At 35.6% G+C, this 21,225-nt stretch overlaps 1 protein-coding gene across 1 annotated transcript in view; it reads right to left on the bottom strand.

Annotated features, from left to right (window-relative positions):
• Positions 1-635: 635 nt before the first annotated feature.
• The window catches only part of TRAM1 (translocation associated membrane protein 1), a 26,385-nt gene continuing 5,795 nt past the window's right edge, over positions 636-21,225 (bottom strand). The window contains exons 2-11 of the mRNA XM_006086372.3: positions 18,739-18,802; positions 16,937-17,058; positions 16,708-16,824; positions 15,217-15,275; positions 13,274-13,358; positions 7,209-7,279; positions 7,013-7,117; positions 6,071-6,214; positions 5,611-5,768; positions 636-2,215 (exon numbers count right to left, since the gene is read on the bottom strand). Coding sequence (XP_006086434.1) covers positions 2,142-2,215; positions 5,611-5,768; positions 6,071-6,214; positions 7,013-7,117; positions 7,209-7,279; positions 13,274-13,358; positions 15,217-15,275; positions 16,708-16,824; positions 16,937-17,058; positions 18,739-18,802 — 999 coding nt within the window. The 3' untranslated portion in view covers positions 636-2,141. The remainder of the gene's footprint in view (positions 2,216-5,610; positions 5,769-6,070; positions 6,215-7,012; positions 7,118-7,208; positions 7,280-13,273; positions 13,359-15,216; positions 15,276-16,707; positions 16,825-16,936; positions 17,059-18,738; positions 18,803-21,225) is intronic.

Raw genomic sequence — 21,225 nt, 5'->3', positions numbered from 1 at the left:
AAAGGTCACTCAATGAGTCTAGGACAGCTGTCCGGGTTCAGGGTGCAACCCTAATGCTTCCCACCAGGTTTTAACATTTGACCTGAGGCCAGGTGACAGTGGCAGCCTCTGCTGGGTCTGGAGACCAGGAAAGACAGACTTTGCTCAGAGCATTTGGGTGAAGAAGTATGATTTACAGTTACACTTGTGTATTTTAGTGTCTTGTAAAGTTTTAACTATGAATCAAGAGCTTTTTTTTTCTTCCCCTAAACTCACAGCATATGCTGTAGAACACAAGTGCTATAAGTAATTCCATGGAAAGAAGTTTCCACAATTAAATGAGTTGGAAAACTGCATTTTATATCTATTGCCAACGTTCTTGGTGCATCAGAAAACACACCTGCATATAAAGGACTGAACAGTCCTGTAGTAAAGAAACACCGAAAGTTTAACCCAGTATTAGTCCCTTAATTTGTTTGGTCATGAAGCATTTCCCCCCACAGCAGCCTCTAATCATGTTTTATAAAACATTTTTGGGGGAAAGGGTCTTCTAAATGTTTATCAAGAGTGCATTCTGTAAACGTGGTACATTTTTAAAAGTTTATATTCTAAAATAGCATGAAAACTTGTTAACAATGAAGAAAACATCCAGGATATAGGTTGTAAAAGTAAAAATTTTTTATTTTGATTGATTTCTCAATGAATGGTTCAATATAATGCCAGTTTTTAATGGCAAAAATTTGGTTCCAAACTCCATGATGCTACAGAGAGCTACTACTTTTCCCAGGAAGTAGGTAAACAGCTGGAAACAGAAAGCACGACTTCCTAGCAGCATGGCAACTTCTTACCTGCAGACCCAATAGCCTGCACCTTCTATACTCTAAACGGCACAAAGATGAGCTGGTGACAAAAGTGAGAAGTGGGGAACAAGATATGAACACAGAAAGGAGCAATACATGTACGTAAAGACAACAAAAATGCAAATACTCTAAGGATTTTAAAGGATAATTATAGAAAAGAGAACCAAATATTTTACTCAAATGTTTTTTAGAGACTTTCTGTAGAGATACAAATATATATCTTTTTTTATCCAAAAATATGTTTTATACAGATAAATGCTTCTCAATTAAAGATGGGACCAAAGCTATAGTTGTAACATAAAGCACTATTTCCTTTTAAGACTATTTATCCACCTGAATTTTCAATTTTTTTAAGGTTAGTGTATTAAATGTTTTCCAAATAAAATTACCTGACATTCTTTTTATAGATATAAATCAAATAGGCATTATTTTTAGAAAGGGTCTGCAGGTTAAACATGTTCTTTTAAGATGCTGTGTGTATTGAACTTATGACAAGCCCCATTAAAATCATTATTAATAAACATATCAAAAAGGGCTATGTCAGATTTTCTTCATTGTAGTAAATATTTAATTTTCTGATTTCCCATTTACAAGTGTTGAAAATGCACAAGAAAGATTTTACTTCACAAGTACTTTTATGTTAATAGAAGATATTTTGATTCAACAAATATGGCAAAAATCTCCACACTGTAACCAATAGTATGTTTTTTCCTTAAAAAAAAGAAAGTGATGTAACACTAACAACCACTACCTAAAAAATAAAGCACACTATTATTTTGGCGAATTTACAAATCTTTTTTTCCCTGGTGTAAAGGCTACAAAAATTCCTAAAAATTAGAGAACACTGAAAACATATTAAAGTTTGACATCCAACTTTATATTATTTCCATTTTACTCTGAAAGATAACTTAAAAAATATGACCTGGCTGGAAGAGGCCATCTTGCTAATATAAAAAATCAGTGAGACCAAGAAACTGTATCATTGATATGTAGAATTTTTGCAAATAGTTATCTCTCCAAATCATTAGAAAATGTTCAAAGATAAAAAATAAAGTAAAATATGGTGGTGGTCCCTAAACTATTTTAAAGGCAAGTAGCTTAGTCTAAGCTAAGATATTTTTCTCACTCTTAGTAATTATCCTCCCCTCAATTGCCCTTTAAAAATACATGAAACAGTACAATAGCGAGAATCAAAGAGCACAAACTGCATTTTTAAGAACAGGAAAAAAACATCTCTAGTGCTGAAAGATATAGTACAAAGGAGATTTCTTTGGGGACATTAATCAATTGGATTATCGTTCATTATGAAGATTTCTCTTTTCTATTACGAGGAGAGTCTGCTCCATTTGAAGTTACTGTTCCATTTACACCATTTTCTGAAAAGAAAAAAGAATCAGTGTTACCCTCTTTCATGAAGAAACACAAATATCTTTATACATAAAGGTACCTTCAGAGAAGAAAATTTAAAATCCAATATATACTTTGATGCCTTTAGATAAAATGTATTCACCAGTGCGTAATCTTTACTAGCATTTAACCCATCATAAAACCTGATTTAAACACTGAATTGAAAGAAGCAAATTAAAGGGAAAGTAACTATAATGTTATTAGATCTCAATAATAAAAAAAAATAACTACTATTGAAAGCAGAAAGAAGTGACTAAAGATAAACTCTAAAAAACAATTATAAGAATTTTTAAGTAGTCTTTAGAGCAGTGCTTTTGGTAGAAATAAAAACCCTTTCACATTTGATAGCAGATAAAGTTCTTGGGATTATGTTTCCTTATAACATACAAAAAGTTGGCATTTAGGATTGCTTATGTTTAAGAGTGTATCATGGCCTGTATCATGCTTGGCTCAGTGGTTGAGTGTCGATCTATGAACCAGGAGGTCACGGTTCGATTCCTGGTCAGAGCACATGCCTGGGTTGCGGGCTCGATTCCCCACAAGGGGTGTGCAGGAGGCAGCCAATCAATGATTCACTTTCATCATTGACTAGAGGTCCGGTGCACGAAATTCATGCATGGGTAGGGGTTCCTAGGCCTGGCCAGTGATAAGGGCCGATCGGGGCCTTGCGGCTGCCGGCTGGGGCCTTCTTCGTTCTGTGCCACCCCCTGGTGGTCAGCGCACATCATAGTGAGCAATCGAGCTCCCGGTCAAATCCCCGTGGGGACAATTTGCATATTAGCCTGATAGATAGATAGATAGATAGATAGATAGATAGATAGATAGATAGATAGATTCTATCTCTTTCTTCCTCTGAAAAAACAACAACACTCTAGGTAATGGAAGGAGACATGACTTGGGGTAGTGAACACATAATACAATATATAGATGATGTGGTAGAGAATTGTACACTGAAACCCATGTAATTTTATTAACCAAAGTCACCTCAATAAATTCAATAAAAAAGTAAAAACACAAAAAATAAAGATCACTCTGGATTAGACAGCTTTACTGGTGAATCCTTCCAAACATTCAAAAATAATGCTTATGTTAAACAAAGGACAAACTGCCCAAGATTTTCTGTAAAGCTAGGGTAACCCTGATACCAAAATATAACAAGACTATTTTACCAGAAGAAAAAAAAAAGGAGAGAATTACAGGCTAATCTTTTACATGAACACAAATATAAAAATCCTAATAAAATATTAAAAGAAATCAATCTAGCAAAAATGATGTTATCATCATCAACTTGGGTTTATGCCAGGAATGCAAGATTGGATTTATATTTGATAATTAATACATTAAAAAATACACATCATTATCCTTTATGAATATAAATGTGAAAATGCTAAAAAAATAGTAGAAAACCAAATCAAGCAACATCTTAAGAGTATTATATACCATGACCAAGTGAGATTTATCCCAGGAATGCACTATTGACTTAACATTAAAAAATCAATTAATATAAGCTATGATATCAATAGAATAAAAGACAAAAACCATTTGATTATCCCAGTAGATGAAGAAAATGCAAGTGACAAAATTTAAAAGCCTTTCATAATAAAAAATATAATCGCATAGAAGGGAATTTTCTCAACCCGATAAAGACCATTTAGAAAAAACCCACAGGTAACGTACTTAATGGTAAAAGACTGGATGCTTTCCCCCTAAGATCAAGAACAAGGGGAGGAAGTCTGTCTGCTCTTGCCACTTCTATTTAAAAATTTTCTTGAGATTCTAGCCAGGGTATTTGGTGAAAAAATGAAATAAAATGCATCCAGATTAGACAAGAAGTAGTAAAACATCCTCTATTTATAGATGACATGATCCTGTAAACTGAAAATGCAAAAACTACTAAAATAATAAAATAATCTAATAAGGTCAGCAATGTTGCAGGATACAAGATCAATATGCAAAAATCAATTGTACTTCTACATAGTGGCAATGAAAAATCCAAGACTGATATTAAAAAGATAGTTCTATTTGCAAGAGCATAAAAAAAGAATAAAACGCTTAGAATAAATTTAACAGAAGCACAAGACAAACAACGAGAACTAAAATTTAGCTGAAAGAAATCAAAGATCCCTCCCACCCCCCAAATGGAAAAATATTTGGTTCATCCAAGGCAGTCTACAGATACAAGGTAGTCCACATCAAAAGCTCAGTGAGCTTGTTTGCAGAAATTGACAAGGTGGTCATAAAATTCATATGGAAATGCAAAGAACATAAAAAATAACAAAGTATTTTAAAATAACATAAATATTAACATAAAAAACATAAAACAGAATAACATAAAAAAGAATAAAAGTGGATGACTCACATTTCCTAATTTCAAAACTTACTATAAAGCTACAGTAATTCACACAGTGTGGTACTGGCATAAGAATAGACATACAGATTAAGGAAACAGAACTGAGAATCCAGAAATAAATTCTTACTTTTAAAATCAACTGATTTTCAACAAGAGCATCAAGACAATTCAATAGATTAGTCTTTTCAATAAAAAGTGGATATGCAAAACAATGATTATAAAATGGTGCAGCCACTTTGAAAAAGTTTTAGCAGGCCCCCCAAATGGTAAATCTGTATTTACCATATGACCTAGCAATTATACTCATAGGTATATACCCAAGAGAATGAAAAACAGGTCATCAGACAACAACATGTACACAAATGTTTACTGCATTACTCATAATAGCCAAAAAGTGGGAACAACCCAGATATTCATCAACTAATAAACATTGTATATCCATACAATGGAATATTTGGCCATAAAAATCAATGAGTAGCAGCAGTACATGCTAAAACATGAATGAACCTTAAAAACATACTAACTTAAAGAAACCAGTTACAAAAGATCACATATTGTATGATTCCATTTATATGAAATGTCCAGAACAAGATCAAGCAATCAGATGTTATTAAATAAGACACACACACACACACACAAACTATTCCACTTGGAACGAAAGGGCAGATGGGAAAGAGCTGTAAAGAGGTTTTGTTTTTTAGTATGAGTAAGATGCTTGAAAGCACAAACTATCACCGAAACTGCCCATATACTAATACACTGGCTTATAGTGGTTCGGAATAATCAAGTGGGGAAAGCTTCTGAGTCAACAGCTTTTGAGGGAAATAACTGACCCTAGGAAACCACCAAACTGTAGAATGGGGCAAGATTACCTTGCCTCTAAATTTGCTTAAAAGTAGAATACAATTTTCTCTATAGGATTTTAAATCTTAGTAACATTATAAATAAGCGCCAAAACATTTTTTATTTTAGTGTTTTCTACTCCAGGTTTTTCATTGCTTACTGAATACAAACCTGTGCCCTTTCTAGATCTGCCCTTTGTCACTGTTGGCTTCTTCTTCACAGTTGGTGCCTGAGAAGTAGAATGTTCTCTCCACCTGCGAAGCTGAAAATTAATGAACTTCCACATCATGAATGCTTGGGTAATGCAAATCGATGCCAGAACAGCAATTCTGAGAATATGAAAAAATAAACAAAATATCAGAGTGCATCAAAACAATGCTACTTAAAAAAGTGGTCTATCTTGTTTTGATAGTATTAATCTAGTGCTGAATTCCCAAATAATTATTCCATTAATAATTAATCCCAGAAGTTAAATAAATGCTTTGGCATTTAAATTTAGACATATAAAACAGGTATGAAATGAAATGAATATCTTCCCTAACCTCCATATTTTTTAGGTATTTCATGGCATAAACTGCTAATACATACTATGCAGCTGTACAAAGTGAGAAGGATCTTAAATGGACTGTACCTTACGCCCAGCACATTGAAGTTTCCAGTACTGAAATCCAGCTTCTGGTTCTCTGCTCTTGCAAGGCCAAAGCCAACAGTGAGTACTGAAAGAATTAAAGTCAGAAGTCTTCCCAAAACAAACAGAACTGCCCACAGAGAAAAGCTGGAAGAAAAATGTCATAAGTCAAATTCATAAAATTGCAACAATAAGAAAATATTCTAGTAGGAATCAGATTCTATTAAGTAAATGCATATTAAAACAACATTTGTTATTTTCCTGCAAAAATAATTCTGCAAGTAAAATATCTGGAAGATGCTGCATATCACACTCTCAGAGGTACACATTAGCATATTTAAGGTTCTAGGAGGTCCAGTAAAGAAACGTTTTATTTTTTGTTTGGCTAATCCTCTTTTTACTCCATAGAATGACCTTCACAACTCCTGGTATATATAGTAATTTTGAAAACTGCTGGAGAAAACACAACAAAAGCTGTGCTGTAAGTAGGACCCCAATTCTCATTAAAGAGTCCTAGTTCTACTTTTTTTTTTTTTAAAGACTTTACACTCTTTACAATACCGCTTCAATTCTCTTTTCAGTTCAATTTTCCCATCAAAATATTTTCATATTTTTAAGGTTATATAATTTATTATTTCATTTTCTTCTGAAAATTCACTTTCTTATAATACCTTGTCCAAAAGAAAAACATGCATTAAGCAAGATTGGAGAAGTTAGAAAAGTATACTCAAAAAGCCTTCAGGATTACAAGTTCCCACATAATATCTCTCCAGCTAAAAAAAGACTCCATTTAGAGAAAATACCCACCTGAGTTGCTATTAGTTTCATTTTATTTAAAGCTGCTACTAACAACGTATAAAGTAATATAACTGCCCATAGTATGGGCCTTGGCAACATAGGCACTGGCTTTAATTACAGCAGAAATAGAATGGCTAACCAACTTACCCTTTCTGATACTTTTCATCAGTGAAATAAAACAGGCGGGAAATGTGGAAAAGAAATTCCACAAAATAATGTGGCACCAAAAGAACAAGTCCTAGATGATTCAAGCTGTTAAAAGAACAAATTTAAAATGTAAAGGTTACTTATCAACTAAGACAGATTAACATACTATACACACCCACGAAAAATCCTAACTTACTTCAAAAGATAAGCTCCGGCAATGTGAAAGAGGTAAAGACCTATGTAGACAAGCTGCCGAGGAATATCCTCCTGTAAACAGAAAACTGCATTGTAGGTGAAACGTGCTAACATATTTCTGTTCCTTAGGAGCACTGTGGTAAGGTGAGAAATGGACTGTTAGAGAGGACCTGAGGGTATTCTGCCACTTGCACCCTACCCCAACTGCTCGTCCCAATCAGCAGCATGACTTAGCAAATCATTTAATTTCGTTTGGCTTCAGCTACCTCATCTGTAACGTGTGACTAATACTTGGGTTTGCCTGAGTCAGATGAATTCAAAATCCCTTGCATGCTAAGATCTATAGTTCTTTTGATAATAAACATTTATTAGATGACACACTATTAATACCCATGATAATGTCCTTCTAATATTAAAATTGCTATGGCTAGAGGTAGAGAGGCTTTTGTTTTACCTAAAACAGTATTTACATTTTTTAGGTCATGCTTTTAATTCCTTTCACTATCAGTTATAGTCACTAAAACCAAAGGTTAAAATTTTATCTTCTCACTTACGATACCATCTAATTTTTTATTCTTCTAATTGTTTATTCTTCCTTCTTTTCTTTATAACCCTCTAAGCCACGTATCCACATTTAATTCTGCTTCTCTTTTATTCTCCCATAGTCCTAGAAGCCTAGTTATCTTAGAAACAGTGTTTTTTAAAAATGTAAGTCAAGCCCTAGCAGGTCTGGCTCAGTGGACAGAGTGCCAGCCTGCAGACTGAAGGGTCCCAGGTTCAATTCCAGTCAAGGACACAGGCCCAAGTTGTATGCTCGGTTCAAGTGGGGGCATGCAGGAGGTAGCCGATCAATGATTCTCTCATCATTGATGTTTCCAACTCTCTCTCCCTCTCCCTTCTTCTCTGAAATCAATAAAAATATAAAATAAATAAATTTAAAAAAATGTAAGACATACTAGTGGATCATAAAATCAATTTAGGGAGTCACACTAACCTCTTTTAAAATATGAAATGGAGCCCTAGCCGGTTTGGCTCAGTGGATAGAGCGTTGGCCTGCGGACTGAAGGGTCCCGGGCTCAATTCCGGTCAAGGGCACGTGCCTGGGTTGCAGGCTCGATCCCCAGAGGGGGATGTGCAGGAGGCAGCTGATCAATGATTCTCTCTCATCATTGATGTTTCTATCTCTCCCTCGCTCTTCCTCTCTGAAATCAATAAAAAATATTTTAAAAAAAGAACAAATGATTAAAAAACAACCCTATAAGAATTAAAAAAAAAAAAAATAGAATAGAAAATGCTAGAGTGTAGAGTAAGCACACTGTATCGTTTCATGAAATTTTTATTCCAGATTTTATACACACACACACACACACACACACAGAATCATGATATAAAATCTAGTTTTCATTTGGGTTGCAGTGAAAAATATTTGTAAAATACAGTGATGGGCACAATAAATACTTGCTAATTTATGAAATGCCTGTACCTTGCATTTCTACTCTCCTAATTTTGGCAGTTTTCCCTATACAGGTATCCCTCGGCATTTCCAAAGTTCATTTACACCACTTCGAGTTTATGGAAGCCCTACATTAGCATCTGCTTTCATAACCGAAAGAAATCCCAATAGGATTATATAAAATATGGCCACAAGTGAAGAGCATTTAGCATGTCTGGCAGTGAGCCTTAGAGAAGAGCAGGTAGATCCCCAAGCTCCTTCCCCAGGAACTACATCCAGCATCTCAGCATGGAGCCACCATAGCTTTGAACTGTGTCTAAGAGCATCTGTGCTTTATCTTGAGTTACTTTGTGCAGCCATTAGCAAGGTAATTGCTGCTTTGCTTTATGGCATTTCTTTTTATGAAAGAAATGGAGCACTCTATTTTTGGATAGTGGGAGAAACGTGTGTGTGTGTGTGTGTGTGTGTGTGTGTATGGCTATGTTAGTCATTTCAGTAGAGTTACTTCATCGAGTCTTCTGAGAAAGAGTAGAAATTTTATAAGTGTAGTTTTGAACTTGAAAACTCTCCTCTAGTAATAACGGTACAAAGATCAAGTGTTAAAGGTGGAACATAAGACAGTCTAATGGTCCTATAGACATAACTATGTTTGGGGAATTTCAGGGAAAATTCCTAGACATAATGCCAGGTTTATAGTGGTTTGTACAACTGGAGAGAGAAGTATCTTTGAGAATAAGCAGTCTTAATGTCCTTTCCAAATAATTTTCTAACTTCTGATAATATTTCTCCTTACCAATGGAGAGAGAACTTCTTTCTTCTGTCATAATCACTTCAGAACAGCTCAGTTATAAATGTAATTTGATATGCTATATACATGCTTGATATATGATATGCTTATATATGATTTTGTTATGTAAATGAACTTTTCCTATCAGGAATCAGAAATGAGGCTTTACTTATTTGTTTGTTGAGAGATTAACAAACATTTATGCCCTAGCCGGATGGCTCAGGTGATTAGAGTATTGTCCCGTACACCAAAAAGGCTGTGGGTTCGATTCCCGGTCAGAGCATATACATAGGTTGTGGGTTCGATCCCCAGTTGGGACGAGTACGAAGTAACCGATCGATGTTCCTCTCTCTCTAAAATCAAACATATCCTTGGGTGAAGATGAAAAGAAAAAAAAAAGTTAAACTTTTTTATACTCGAACGGAAAAATATATAATGAAAATGTGTTAGAAAAGCTTTGCTAACTGTTTATATATTCTTAATGCTAATGGTCATGTAGTTTACATAAGAATGAAATAATGGAATGATGACTTAAAATTCTGATTCTAATGTTTCAAGGAAAATCTAATAAATATAGAACACTAAGTCAAACCAAATTCTAAAATTATAAATAACTTCAAGTGACATTTTTGGTTGTTATTCTAACAATTTTTAATTAGAAAGGTCAGCCATATACTTTAGTGCATTTCTATTTTTCTAAAAAAATGCTTTCTTAACTATACTGTACTACAAAACAAACTTTACTTTAAACTGAGCATTACATATATGCCAAAACATAAGGCAAAGCTCTCTCCTTAAACCACAGATGGAGCCATCTCATATTTAAATGTTTCCAAAGCTCTCACAGTATAGTAATCTATACTGATAATAGCCTTAAAAACCTTAGTCAAGCCCTAGCCAGTTTGGCTCAGTGGAGAGAGCATCGGCCTGAAGGTTCAATTCCGGTCAAGGGCACATGCCTCGGTTGTGGGCTTGATCCCCAGTGTGGGGCATACAGGACACAGCCAATCAATGATTCTCTCTCATCACTGATGTTTCTATCTCTCTCTCCCTCTCCCTTCCTCTCTGAAATCAATAAAGACATCTTAAAAAAAAAAACTTTAGTCAATATAATTTCTAAATGCTTATAGAGGTTTAATGGAGGAATCAGTAAGACAGAAGTAAAGATAGTATAGTTTGAAACACTGAACCTAGATGATTCAAAAAGTGGCTCTAATGATGAATGACATATTAACAAGTTTGCATTTGAAAAGTGTGAATATAATTTTCAAGAATGGGGAAAAAAGCATTATTCTAATTTAATATACTTTCTATTATACACAATTATATGTATGTATAATTAAATTAAATAAACTAAATATCAGAAATAAAACATTTGGTTGTTTCATCCATACTTCCCTGAAACTTCATATATTCAATTTGGCTAAGAAATTACATTTTGGTCTGGCTGGTGTGACTCAGTGTTTGAGCATCAACTTATGAACCAGGAGGTCATGGTTGGATTCCTGGTCAGGACACATTTCCCAGGTCTCAGGCTCAATCCCTGGTAGGGGGTGTGCAGGAGGCAGCCAATCAGTGATTCTCTCTCATTGATGTTTCTATCTCCCTCTCCCTTCCTGTCTGAAATGAATAAAAATATATTTTAAAAAAGGAAATTATATTTTGAATCTTTTCATAGGCAAAATGGAGGATTGTTGTTTATATTGAAGCACATATATTACATGTAATTAAAATATTCTCAAGAAAAACTGAGTTATTCGTGACTAACATACCTCTTGAACTGCTACTAACAGTGTTCCGTTCTTTCTTCACTTCTCTGTAGAATTGTTTCAAAACTATCACTATGCTAGTTTCTTCCAGTAAAGATTTCTTCCAAAAATAATTTTCTGAGTAAATTTTAAGAAACTGTTTAACACATATACAGCTGTTACTTTCAAATTATGTTAATTACTTGAAACAGTTACTTTTGACTGTAATATGTAGGTGTTAAAAATAGTTTCAGTTAAGTTCTAAGTTATGCAAATTATTCCATAAAAATTAGATTGCATTTCTGGAGAAATGCCATCTGGCAGGAACTGATAAGAACTAAAATGAACAATTACTTTGAAAGATCCCTCTTTACTTACATGATCAATGACCAAACTATAGAATATGGATTAATAGTAAAACCCAGAGGTATGGGTATACAAGTATATGAAGAAAGCTTTCAATACTTGAGCCCTGGCACTAAGACATCAAGAAACTATGCTTTTCAGCAGCGCTGTCCTAAAGCACTTTCTGCAAGGATGGAAACTTCTCCATCTCTGCTATCCAAAATGGCAGTGTAGCCACATGCAGCTAATGGGAATGAGATAGGCCTCGTGTGACCAAGAAAGTGAATTTTGTTTTTATTACATTTTAATTAATTTAAATGGGACCAGTGGCTACTGTTTGGACAGCGTAGCTCTAGGACATCCATGGTTCACATTGAGAGCTTACTGAATATGGAAGGGCTACTGGAAATTGGGAGTCTACAAATTTTATCTTCAGACAATTCGAGATCAAAGGTTTTATGGATCATCATCCTAATCCTTATAATCAACTTAACTAGAAAAACATTCTACTTTATAAAAGAAATCAACCTAAGACTCTAATGTGGTGCTGTTTTTTCATCGTAGCAGACACATCAATATGACAACCACATAGAACACAAAAAAACACAAACACAAAACAGTAGTAAATCAAAACACTATACTCATGAAATCTTTGTAGCACATATAGAAAGAAGTGACTGTGGTGATTGAGGAGGCAGAGATAAACTGGTCACTGGAAGGGTTGTTACATTTCTATTTGGGAAAGCTTCTTAAAGACAATGAAAAAATGTTTTAAATGTGGAAAATGTATATATATGTACATATAAAACAAATAGGGGGTTAAATGAATCCCTATGTAACCATAACCCAGCTTCAATAGTTGTTAACTCATGAGCAAACTTGCTTCATCCTTATCTTCATCCATGTACAATTTCATATATGGGAATTTTAAAATAATCTCTCCCCCCAAAAGGGAATAAAAGTGCTTCGTTAATTTATCATAGGGAAAAGGTATTCCAGGAAAAAGAACTGATGTGCTGGGGTTATAAAATTAGAGATTAATGGGAATGAGAGATTAATGGGAATGAAGCACAGGAGAGAGCAGAAGAGAAAGGGACCAGAGATGAGGGACCCTTAGAGCACAGGTCAGTAGCTCTACTTTAAAGTAACAGGGAGCTAGCGTAGATTTTAGAGGAGAAAGAGTTCAATAAAGGAAATCAAGTTGCTTTGTAATATCACGGAAGTCTGACTTCAGAAGTATGGAGCTGGAAAAAAGAAAACTGCAGTGCCCAGGAGTTTATTTGTCCAGATAAAACAAACACCTCTCCCACATGCTAAAAAGGGAATGCTCCACCCAGGTCAGGAAAAGCCTCACTGGTGAATATTTAACTGTGGTTTACTTGTTTCAATACTGAATTTTCCTTTGGGAATTACACACAGAACCGTTAGTTGTGGTAAATCTGATTAATCCTTATGTCAATAATATGAAATTAATATTACATTTCAAAATTTAATTTATTTAAATTACTAGTAACAATTTTAAAACAAGCAATTAGCATGTCTAATGTAAAAGATCCCCCTCTAAGTAAAAACTAAAGCCCCCCCCCCCCCAATAAATACTTAAGGATACCTAGTCTTTGTGGAAAGAGGGGAGCTGGGAGAAGAATGGGGGAAGACTTGAGGTAAGAGGGAGGTTAGAGACACGAAAGGAAAAAAATGACAGATAATTTTAAAATCACAAAATCCCAGCTTACTTTTTTGGTTTTCTGGAAGTAGAGCTCAGGAAAAGCATGAAACCAGTAAGCCAACTGTAATATGTAGAAAAACTTCACCTGAAATCTGTGTAACACAAGGAAGTAAAAAATACATTTTAAAGCCTGATATTTTTAAAGACTAAAGTTAAAAATGAACACTGAAACTGAGGATATACTAAGTAGTTATGTTTGCACTATCATTTCAGGTGCCCTTACAATTAATACTCTATGCACCTTTCAACAACTCTCCCTCAGCCACTTCCCCTATCTCCCTGGGATATTTCCACCACCAGTCAATTCCTCTGGATTAAGCAGCAGAAGCAAAGACATCATCTGAAGAACCCTGTAAACATGCAAGCTAGCTGGAAGGAACCAGAGCTCTGGGTCTATTAGATAATTAATACTGATTCGTGTGTCATGTTAGCTACTGAACACATACGGATCATGACTGAGGGACTCAAACCACAGATCTAGAAAGTTTCATCAAAAGGGAAGTGGGAGCCGGGCCAGCATGGCTCAGTGGTTGAGCAGCGACCTATGAACCAGGAGGTCATGGCTCAGATTCCTAGTCAGGACACATGCCTGGGTTGTGGACTCGATCCCCAGTAGGGGGCATGCAGGAGGCAGCCAATCAATGATTCTCTTATCATTGATGTTTCTATTTCTCTCTCCCTCTTCCTTCCTCTCTGAAATGAATAAAATTAAAAGGGAAGTGGGAAAGGCACACGACTGACATAAAAGCAAAGGCACACAGATTAAAAATCATCTGAAACTAGAATAATCCCAATTTCAAATATCCCCTGGCTTTTCTCTTAGTGAAATATGGTAACTCTACCTGGATGGAACACTGAGAGTCCCAAATAAATGGAGGTCAACCAGGATTAAAGAGAGCAATAAGGCAAAGAAGGTTCCCTAAGAGATATATTCTAATCAGTTTGGAATCACTAGTCTCCTCTTTACACTGTACCCTCTAGTCCTTCTGCTCTCTCTATTCTCCCTTCTCCTCCTCCTCCAGAGTCTAAAATAGAAACCTCAAAGCTAATGTGAAATAATTTCCAGGGAGGGGGGAGGGAAGAAATACAGTCCCACATAAATATGATGTTTATAATCCATTCTATAAAAGTTCATTGAATTGATATAACTTTAAAAAGTTACAATGATTCAGCAGAGTGGACATTACTGCTGGCCTTGAAGATATGAAGACATGCCTGGCCATGGCATTCCCTTCACATCTTTTCTCCAAGTCTAGGTGATAAGCACCTACAGCCCAGCATGACAGAGGTCAGAGAATAAACAGAGTTTCTACTGCTGTCAAGGCACATAGTCTTGGTGGGCATGGGCACAATATAAGACTTACATAAATGACACAACAATATATAGATACTACATAAAATATTATACATCACAATGACAAATTCAGAAAAGCAAAAAATAATACAGGCTAAGTACGAGAAAAATCTGGAATAGTTGTTCTAGAGCTCAGCTTGAAGAATGAATAATATAGTTGAATGCCTTTGTAGCCAATAAGCTTCTTAAAGCACCATGTAGAAACCTTGGGGGCTAGAAAGAAACAATTCCCACCCTCAAGCTTATAGTATAAGAGAATAAAAGAGTGAAAGAGTGAAGAATCCGAGGCAAAGAAAAAGAGCAAACCTATGGAGAAGATGGAGCAGGAAAGAGGAGAAAGGATGAGGGAGAAGAAAGGGACACGAGTACTAAATTAGAGATTGTTATAATCAGAATTCTCAAGCTAACAAACATACTGAAAAGATTACATTCATGAAAAAAGCACACAGGAATTTTTTTCCTATGGCAGCAGGCCTGCCAAAGACATACTATTGTATGCATTCGCCTAAAGTTTTAAAGAGATTAAGAATGAATTCTGCTTAAAAGTGACATGATCATGGTCCTTAATTAAGAAAAGCCTGCTAGAAATAACTTACGTCATCAGGTTAGGGGGATAAGACCTCCACAAGATAGTTGGGTCTGAGATGTAGTTTTCCTAAGAAAGAAGATATAAAAATTAGTCTATCAGTATAATGCAAACTTCTTGGAAAATAAGACAATATTTTCATTTCTTAAACTCCCTATGTCAAGTTCTAAAGAGCCCCCAAAGTCAAACTCTTCAGTTGTTTTAGTTTTGTCAACTCAGCTGAATTGCTTACTTTAGTGAAGTGAAAATCAATGGATGTTCGAAGTCAAATAAGACATAATTCTTGGCCTTCTAAATTCTTTCAGTCCATTAGAGTAAAAAAATACATGTATGCAAACAAACATCAACGAACCAAAAAAACAGAAATAGTCCATAACAGAGGTACAATAGCTGGAGAGATGGATTATATCTTGGGTAATCAGAGGGTTTCGGGAAAGAGGTAGCCAGGAGATGGAAGATCAAGGTGCTGCCAAGTTTTATAGATTATGTCCACATAGCCACCAAATCTTTTTCTTAGATAACCATACCTAGTCAGTGAGAATTGTTGCATAAGGAAAAAAAATCTAAAGTGAACCATCTTTAATAAGAATTTTTCCCGCCGAAACCGGTTTGGCTCAGTGGATAGAGCGTCGGCTTGTGGACTGAAAGGTCCCAGGTTCGATTCCGGTCAAGGGCATGTACCTGGGTTGCGGGCACATCCCCAGTGGGAGATGTGCAGGAGGCAGCTGATCGATGTTTCTCTCTCATCAATGTTTCTAGCTCTCTATCTCTCTCCCTTCCTCTCTGTAAAAAATCAATAAAATATATTTAAAAAAAAAAAAAAAAAAGAATTTTTCCCAATGAAATATAACACTTTGTTTTTGTTTATCACTTTTAGTTTTTAAAACAAATCTTCAAGATAAAATTCACTTTGCCTATTTATTTATCTCTAACACGGTAGTTAAAAAATTATGTGTCCTGACAAACTAAAAAATATGTTAACTCAGGAGTACTAATACTAAGGTTGATACTGCTTTCCCCCTCATTAGTTAGAATGATACATTTAAAGGTTTAGATTGCCTTAACTGCAAAGCTAATCAACAATTTAAGTTGCTTGGAAAATATCTGAACTGTTTCTAAAGGGGGAAATGGCTAGAAACATTACAACTAATGTAACCTAGCATAGGTATCACTGACATCTTACCCTTTGTGCTAATACAGAGATGCCTGAAAATGACTACAAGATATAAAATAACATTCAACTGACTACAAATAAGGCTTTCTCAAGCATTAAACATGGTTTAGAATTTTTGCTGTATAAAAACTAAGAGAGACTTATCCATGAAACTTGCTTTACATTAGTTCACTAGTAGAATACCTAATCTTATATAGCAATAGAAGAGGGATTTTCTAAGGTTTAGGGTTTGCTTACATTACAAAATAGAACAGGATTTCATTTTCTGTCTGGGTATATAATGTAAATACTTTAAGAAATGAAAATTTAAGCATAGTATATACTTACAGATACTAGAATGAATGTGCCCCAAATACAAGAAAAGAGGTAGAATGCACTAAGCTGACCAGATTCATTAAACTTGCTGTGTTTCGTTTTGGAGAAGTGCATTCGCCTGTTAATTTTCTAAAAATAAAAACAATCAATAATTAAGATTATAAAATATATTTAACATGACAATCATAGTATGGAGAGCTAGTATTTTACAAAGTATAGATTTCTAAGATTGTATACTTACATCCAACACATACTCTTGAATTATGGCATGAACAATTATCGCCACTAGCATGTAGAAGAAAATTGTAGCCAAATCTTTGATACCATAGTAATAAAAAGATGCTGATTCAGTAGCTTGTTCTTCTGAAGGCCAAAAAGGACAGGACACACATACACAAAAATATACATGAGATTATAAAAACAGCACTAAGTACAACATAGTTATGGAAACGAACAAAAGATGATTAACCTAATAAATAAGTACTACAAAAACATCATGGTAATTTGCTTTTGGACATCTTGAGTCATGGCAACAATGAAAATTGAGGAGACTATCTAGGAATTGAAAGCTTCAAAAATTACTTACAAAGACTTGACACATGTTATGTTAGTCACAGCCATCAAAAACCAAAAAACAGGAGGGGGGTGGCCACACTCAGCTCCTTGGGAAGATTTTAAAATTGACATTATCCCAGGCGTAGAGATTAGGTTACACTTAGCCCATTTGCCTGTATTTTTAAAGAACTTTTGAAATTTTCTACTTTCTACCTCTACTTTCCAACTAGACATCTCATTATGATTCTGAAGGAAAAAGAGATTTAACCTGTATTTGATTTAGTTTTGATCTATACACTGTAGAGATAAAGGCAACTGCTTCTTAAAATTGTTTCTAATCCTTGAAATTGCTGTAACTGTTTAGAACAAAGCTTAATCAAATACTTAGGAGTTGGTAAAGTGCTTCATTTTTCTCTGGCTTATTCAAATTTCAAAACAACTTTGTGGTTCTCAGTTATCTGATATCTAAATCACTAAATCAAATATTTACAAAACTATATATAATGGGAAAAACCCAACTCAATGTTACATAATTCATCTTACATTTTATTTTATTTTTAAATATATTTTTATTGATTTCAGAGAGGAAGAGAGAAGGATAGAGAGATAGAAACATCAATGATGAGAGAGAATCATTGACTGGCTGCCTCCTGCACGCTCCCAACTGGGGATTGAGCCCACTACCCAGGCATGTGCCCTTGGCCGGAATCAAACCTAGGACCCTTCAGTCTGCAGGCCAATGCTCTATCCACTGAACCAAACCGGCTAGGGCTCATCTTACATTTTAAATAGAGAAATTCAGGGCAAGTTTACTGCCTGAATATGTTTATATTTTATGATCTGAATACCCCATTCCTCCCCCATGCTAGTTAGTTATATTACTGTTTTCAACTACAATCAACTTCCAGTAACAACTTGATTTTCACATAGTATAATTTAGAAAAACCTTTTTGAAATGAAACCTAAAAGTATAGTTTGGGTGATATTACCAAATTACCCCTAGAGCTTACTGACATCCTAATTGAAATAATGTTATAGGTAGAGCACGACAAAAAAGCTGAAAATAAAATAGGCTTAAAAGGATTGTTATTATAGGTCTAAATCATAACTCACTGGTTGGAAAAACTGAAACTAAACATTGTGCCTTCAGAAACCTTGGTTGAACAATGATATTTTAAACAAATGTAAAATATCTATGCTAAAGGGAAGAGAAGGCAAAAAAAAAAGTTCTTTGACAGAATTTCAAGCTCATTTACAAAAATGTACAACAAACACTAAACACATAAAAACTGATTTCCATATAGTACATAGGGTAAAGTCAACCAAAAACATCAGATCTTACATTACAAAATATCAAAATAATGTTCAGTCTTATCATGAATGAGATTTGTGAAAATTAATGAAGAACCTAGTGTTCATGGAAATTTCCCAGTTTGTCCAAGTGAACCTTTCTACTTAAGTAGACAATTCTAAAAGAAAACTACTTACCTGTTGCAGGGAGGGTAACATTGTACTGAAGAGTAACAAAAATGATAGCAACTTTTGCTGATATCTAGAATGAAAAAAAAAAAGATCAAGTCAATTTGTGACCTATCAATAGTTGATCAGGGGGAAAATATTACAGCTTCTGTCCCCAAATCTAAGAACCAAGGGCACCCTAGTTCCTGCGGCACCCTGAGAGGCACAAATGGAATTCTTGATCACCAAGGAATTGAGGATGGGAGCTCACATTAAGAGCATTCTGCAGTTCACATGAGATTGTGTAATTCATTCCTAACTTCAAGAGTTCAAAAGAAATACTCTCTGCAGATCCACTAAATGGTGATTTGAAAGATAGTTTCTCTACTCTAGACTAATGAACACACAGGTTCTAGCAAGAAAAAAATGTTAATGTAAATTAAAAGAAATGGGAACACAGTAGCCATGACAAGGATCAAAGGGTTTGTGGTGTATGTGTGTTGATCTCCCACACACCTGGCATAACTAAGTGGTCAATAAATATTTAACTGACCCGACTACTGGTAAAAGTAAAGCGGTCAGAAGAGAAATACTGAATGCTTACTGAATATTTATAGGTACCAGACAAAAATAAAACAGAGGTGAATGATACAATCCTTGATGACTACGAGCTTAGTTGGGCCAAGAAGACAAAATTATTATAATACTATAGCATCAGTGCCAATGGATATTCAGAATAAACAAACTGTTTTGGTTTTTGTTTTTTTCTTGGGTGGGGAATGAAGCATGTTCTGGAAAGGTTTCTGAGAGGATGTGGTGAGGGTGAGGGAGTTGTTTCGTTGGAAAATAAGTTGACGAGGGGGATGAAGAGGGCAGTGTAGGCAGAAGAGACAGAAAGTGCAAAAGTCAAATAGCAATAAACACAGGCCTGGCATGGGCACACATCAGAAGTGGTAGAAAAACCTAGACAAGCTATCAGTGCTAGAAAGGACCTTGTTTCTTGATCTAAGTAAGTTTAGATTTTATTTTAGACCGGAGAATTTTGAGAAGAGTGAAGTTCATATGTGCTTTTTAGTAGCTGGCTATGGCTTACTAAGTGGTTTCTCAAGTCTCCTTGGACCCAGACTCCACACTGCAACCAGAATCATCTTCTGATCATGTTAACATCTCCCCATGGGCACCCTCTGCCCGAAAATACTTCACTAGATTCCTGTTCTTTCTCAGATGAACAAAATCTCCAATGTGCCCAAACAACAATCCATGGTCTGACCCTTCCCCTCGGCCTTCAGCATCCAGCCTCATCTCTGACCATTTCCTCCTGTTCTCTTGTCTGTGGCATTCCTCCTATCACAGGGTCTGTGCAGCTCTACCTAAAACTGCTAGGAAACCTTCACCCTTCAGATCCTAGTTCAGTCTCACCTTTTCCAGGAAGCCTGTCTTGTCCCTTAGAGCAGGTCATTTCCTTTGTTAGACTATCTCAGAGAACTGTCTTCCTTTCAAAACACATACTCTTGGTGTAATTATATTAACAATTTCTGTCTCACTCATTAGAAAGTAAGCCCCGTAAGAGCTGGGACCATGCCTGTTTCTGCTCATCATCATATGCTAGAGACTAGCATGAGGCCTGGCACATATTAGGTGATGGCTCAATATTACTGAACTAGAGGCCGGTGCACGTATTTGTGCACTAGTGGGGTCCCTCAGCCTGGCCTGCGGGGATCGGGCGAAACTGGCTCTCCGACACCCCCCCCCCAGGGGTCCTGGATTGTGAGAGGGTGGTTCTTGGGTGATGCACCCCAGAATCAGGCTCCCTCCTCTCTGGTTCCGGGTGCGTCTGCCAAGAACCACAGCTGCCAAGTCACCGCAGCTCAACAGCTCCTGCGTTGAGCGTCTGCCCCCCTGGTGGTCAGTGCATGTCATAGCTACCAGTCGGATGGTCGAATGGTCACTTAGGCTTTTATATACATATATATACATATATATACATATACATACTAGATACAATATAATCTGGAGTAAGTATGCAAGTCAAGTATAAAACTTCTGTAAGAGAGCACATGAAAGATAATAAGGCCCGAACTAAGGCAGTGGTAGTGGGATAGAAGTGGGACTTTCAAAGCAGAATAAGGCTTGGTAAGCAAGAGTCAATGATTATGTATTGATGCTTATAGCCTAAGTGAAAAGTAATGGTATTAATAAAAATGTGGAATACAGAAGGAACAGCAGGTTTGAGGAAAAAGAGAAGAAACTGAGTTCTAGATAAACTTAGATTTCTGTAGGCAGTTAAAGCCTAAGCCTGGAACTCTGCAGGGAGACGCTAGCTTAAAGACTTGGGCATCTCTATTTACAGGTAGTAACTGAAGTTGTTGAAACTACATAAATCATCTATGGACAGGGTACAGTATTCATAGACAAATAGGACATCAGACTGTAGAGTGGGCACAGAAAAAGCTGGTGGCAAAATAAGAAATGATCAGAGAGGCAGAAAGAGAATGAAGAGAGCTTGATGCCCCAAAA

This window comes from Myotis lucifugus, unplaced genomic scaffold, assembly GCF_000147115.1.
Source record: "Myotis lucifugus unplaced genomic scaffold, Myoluc2.0 scaffold_27, whole genome shotgun sequence".
NCBI classification, from domain to species: Eukaryota; Metazoa; Chordata; class Mammalia; order Chiroptera; family Vespertilionidae; genus Myotis; species Myotis lucifugus.
The sequence above is the reverse complement of the archived record's forward strand: the minus strand, read 5'-3'. Positions and strand labels throughout refer to the sequence as shown.